This window comes from Arachis hypogaea, chromosome 15, assembly GCF_003086295.3.
Source record: "Arachis hypogaea cultivar Tifrunner chromosome 15, arahy.Tifrunner.gnm2.J5K5, whole genome shotgun sequence".
Taxonomy (NCBI): Eukaryota; Viridiplantae; Streptophyta; class Magnoliopsida; order Fabales; family Fabaceae; genus Arachis; species Arachis hypogaea.
The window spans coordinates 13,564,887-13,569,045 of record NC_092050.1 but is presented as its reverse complement, the minus strand read 5'-3'; the positions used below and the strand labels follow the sequence as shown (position 1 = coordinate 13,569,045).

The window sequence follows — 4,159 nt, the reverse complement described above, 5'->3', positions numbered from 1 at the left end:
TTGATTTTTGCTCTTGTTTAAGCCCTCTTAATCTGCCACATGATCAGCTCTATCGTTAACATTGCCTCCTTATAAGAACATGCACCAGAGACATTAATCACTGCTGCAAATAGCTTCTTTGGTTCTCACACATTTCCTGCTTTCAATTGAGATGCACAACTGGATTTCGTTTTTTCTTTTTCTTTCTTCCCGTGTTTCAGCTTTCAATATATATCAATGTATTAATCAGTTTATATTCAGGAGTACCTTCATAACTAATTAATTATAGGAATACAATAACGACGAAGAGTTTTGTTAACTTACATATATGTTCATTATTTTGAATTCATAAAAATCAGAATACTCTGTCTCACTAAACTTTAAATAACCAAAGAGAGGGAGGAAAAAAATATGGAAACAGATAGAATTATTAAACTTTATGGTAACTACACATCTAAAACGGATACAACGATTGAACTGACAAGACTCAACGTTTGTCACGACAGGAACCATTTACCTTACAAAAGTAATGCAAACAATGACAATACCCCTTCTTTTGTTCTAACCGATGTTAGCTTTCTCCATTTAGTGCAAAGGCCTTTTTATGTGTTCAATATCAATGACCATTGGCAATGACGCCGTTCGATGCGGGAGCAAAACCATTTTCAATAGCTTTCTTTGCATAGAATCTGCGATACATGGAATCCACTTCAGTGAGATAGAATGTCCCTGGAGATAATAGGCTTGTGTCCTTGCTTGTGACATACTCCTTAGCACCATATCTATGTTCATTTAGCTTCAGAGTTTCCACGAATTTCTCTGGAAGAAACTGCGTAAAAAGAAACAATAAATAAATAACAAACATGTACTCCTTGGTTGTAAATTCAATTGCATAGCATAGCGTGACAAGCAAGAGAAGAAAGTAGAACTGTTTTAACTTCAACCCCACTAAATGTTTCTGGGTCCTTACCTCATGCCTTGACTTCAATTTTCCAGCAACATCCATTACTTCAGCAATGTTTGATAAGCTAAATGGATGCTGAGCATCACGTAATTGCAAAGAAAACATTGTGGCGGTTAGGCCACTCCCATAGGAAAATAATATCACCCTCTTACCAGCCTGAAAATTATGAAGTTTAATTGGTCAGTAAGTTTTGAGCAATGTTAGTATCTATCTCTTTCTCTAAACCATTTTCTTTTATTTATAACCGATCTCCCCATTCATGAAATTCTTTGACTTTTTAAGAAGGTAATGGTGGCTTAGACTACAATCATTCTACTCTTAATTATTTTTATTATTTACAAAACAATTTTTCAGCTTTATTCGCCCTGCGGATCTTCAACTAGTTTATTAGAGAGCATAAGACATTGTAGTAAGGAAGTATATATTTGACTGAGAGAGGTTAGAATATTCGCTCACCAACACGCTATATCTGTTATGAATAAGGGATGCAAATGCTGCATATATAGATGCGGTGTACATGTTGCCAACTTCCTTTGGTATCAAAGTAGTTGGTTGCACCTTGGCATCAAATAGAGGCTTTGCAACTTGCTGGGAAGCCTGCAAGTTAATGATAAATGCTCTCATCAGCGAAAATTTTCGATTCGATAAATGTAATTCACATATTGGCTATCCTATATATTCAAACACAAGGCAAAATCTACCAGGAAAAGTAATTATGAATTGATTGAAACTTAAAATGAGACTACTGTTTCTTAGAAATAGACTCGTACCTTTTCGAGATCCCGGCTTTGGTAGCTCTCATCACCGGATAAATTTGCAAAAGGTTCCAGTTTTTGCTGGGCAGCTTCATCCACAGAACTGCAGTCATATTCAAATTCAAATTCAGAACACTCGTAGATTAAGGGAAAGGAAATGAAATAAGCCTTTTTAGGGGACAGAGAAAGGAAACCTTGGATCCTTTATGAAGTCATCAAACAACAAACGAGCAAAACTTTTCTGTACAAGCTGCAAAAGAGCAAAGTTTTAATAAGGAAAAGTGTCAAGGACAGGTATCAAATAGATTGCGCAGATATACCAATGCAATACAGAAAGAAAGCCAACATAAGAAACAAATGGTTGGATGTCTAAGCTACCTTGTTATAAGGTGAGTGAAATACAAAGTATTCAGCATCGGAAAGAGAAAATGGCTTCCCATTGAGCTTCTCATATCTGAAGATAAATAGAGTTAGGTGATTGCTAGTTACTAATATTTTGATAACAGAATTGCAAATACTGTGCATAGAAAATCAAGAGACCACTAGAAATAGAATTAGTTAGACACTTACTTGTGACTGAGTTGTTTATAGCATGAATCAAGAGCCATAAGGTAGCAAGTTTGAGAAAGTTTTCCATCAACAACCTACAAGAGAAATTATTAAGAGTATTATTGCAATGGATATCCTTAGATGCTCAGTCAAATGACATATCTAGACACTAATGAGTTTTTAAGGATAATCTAATTATCACAATAATAAGAAACAAAGTGAAATTATCTATCAAGTTACATGATCCCAAAGGTAAAATCTTGTGACAGAAAATGAAAAAGAGTACAGTCAAAAAGCTTACTGGATATTCACTAGCAAGATTAGGCTTGTAAAAATCATAAGCATGAGACATGTGGCTTGCCCTCAATTTGCTTTCAAATGCAATGGGAGCATCAGGACCAACAAGCATGGCAATAGCAGCAGCTCCTCCAGTAGGCCGAGCAGGTCCTTCGGCATAGACCTGAAAAACAGAAACAACCATTTCAGATGTCAGAGAAAAACCCCCAACAATATAACATGTATGTTTGACTAGGAAATGATCTTACAGCACTGTCAGTGCAGACAACAAGTCCATAGCGTCCATCCCACGAATTGCTCTCCACCCAGTTGACACAATTGAACAAGGCAGCAGTTCCTCCATAGCATGCGTTACTTGAATCAACCCCTTCTATGTCAGTATTTCCATGTTTCTATTCATTTCAAACAATTAATTGATTATTGCACAGGATGAGAATAAATAAGATATTGATGTGGTTAGAGAGTGAAAGAATACCTCAAAAATCTGCATAAGAAAAGTCTTGATGGATTTGCTCTTGTCTATGACGGTCTCACTGCCAACTTCGAGGCGCCCAATTTGTTTAGGATCAATCCCATACTTGTCAAGAAGAGAAGTAACAACTGTCAAACTGAACGAAGATGCAATAGTTAGAGAGAGTGAGAGTTGTTGAGCATCTAAAATCTGAAATAGTACCTCATGGAGATGACATCTTCAACCTCGGTGCAGAATGCCATGCAATCTTGACCAAGTCCAATGGTGTATTTGCCTTTACTGGCACCATCATGAGCCTCCAACGCTTCCTGTTGAACGCAGGTGGGAGGGAAGTAGATGTCCATGGCGAGAATGCCCACATTCTTAGCCATCTCTGCTCAACGGATCCAAAGAGAGAGAGAGAGAGAGAGAGAGAGTGAGAGAGTGATGAGGTGTGAAGAGTGTTGGATGTCACATGTGAGTAAATGCTGCTGACTCATATATTTATAGAGGGAATCAGGAACACAACCAACCACCAACTCACAAACTCAAACTCCACCTCCAATTGCTTACTTTTCTGAAAATGAAAAATAAAAATAAAAAATGCATATTTCGTGTGCTCAACTGTGCGACAAATACAAAGCACGCCCTCTCTTTCCCTTCTCCATTTTTCACCAACACTAGTCACCTCCCTTTTACCCCCCTCCTCTCCTCTTTAACGCAACACAAATCTCTCTCTTTAATTCTTTCTAGTTTTATCAATCCTAACATGTACGTATCTCACATCATCATTATTAATTAAATACAAAAAAATATGACAAACTAACTTTTTTCTAACAAATAATCAGCTATTTTTTTTTTACAATCATGATTAAAGTATTTAATTTTTATTTACTTACTATTTTATTCGTTAATTGTTGATTTCAAAAATGTGTTTTTATTTTTTATGTTGGGTTAACAATGATAATTTTTGAATTATTACCTGATAAGAGTGTTAATTTCAGATGTGGTACTGTTTAGTGTTTAATTTGGCATTAATAATTGTAGACGGAACTGGCGGAAGAAACCCTACAAAAAACAGGCACTTGGCGTGTTAAAGCTTTAACTGCAATAATTTTGGGTCCATTAAATTTGAAAGGATAAGACAAAAAAAATGGATTATTT

General features: G+C 36.1%; 1 protein-coding gene across 1 annotated transcript; it reads right to left on the bottom strand.

Annotated features, from left to right (window-relative positions):
- Positions 1 to 289: 289 nt before the first annotated feature.
- Positions 290 to 3,768, bottom strand: LOC112749547 (hydroxymethylglutaryl-CoA synthase). The gene is made up of 11 exons (XM_025797829.3): positions 3,218 to 3,768; positions 3,020 to 3,152; positions 2,793 to 2,936; positions 2,549 to 2,707; positions 2,269 to 2,342; positions 2,077 to 2,152; positions 1,893 to 1,948; positions 1,714 to 1,801; positions 1,400 to 1,540; positions 950 to 1,099; positions 290 to 808 (listed from the first exon to the last, which is right to left on the bottom strand). Exons 1-11 carry the CDS (start codon positions 3,385 to 3,387, stop codon positions 596 to 598), a joined length of 1,404 nt encoding a protein of 467 aa, XP_025653614.1. The 5' UTR covers positions 3,388 to 3,768; the 3' UTR covers positions 290 to 595.
- Positions 3,769 to 4,159: the final 391 nt, after the last annotated feature.

What these genes read in the sequence shown, in the direction of transcription:
- LOC112749547 (XM_025797829.3), bottom strand. Translation starts at nt 3,387, where the DNA reads ATGGCTAAGAATGTGGGCATTCTCGCCATGGACATCTACTTCCCTCCC. An exon ending in TTGTCTGCACTGACAGTGCT is followed by an intron (nt 2,708 to 2,792) that starts GTAAGATCATTT and finishes TCTGTTTTTCAG; the next exon opens with GTCTATGCCGAAGGACCTGC. An exon ending in AATTGAAGTCAAGGCATGAG is followed by an intron (nt 809 to 949) that starts GTAAGGACCCAG and finishes CTTTTTACGCAG; the next exon opens with TTTCTTCCAGAGAAATTCGT.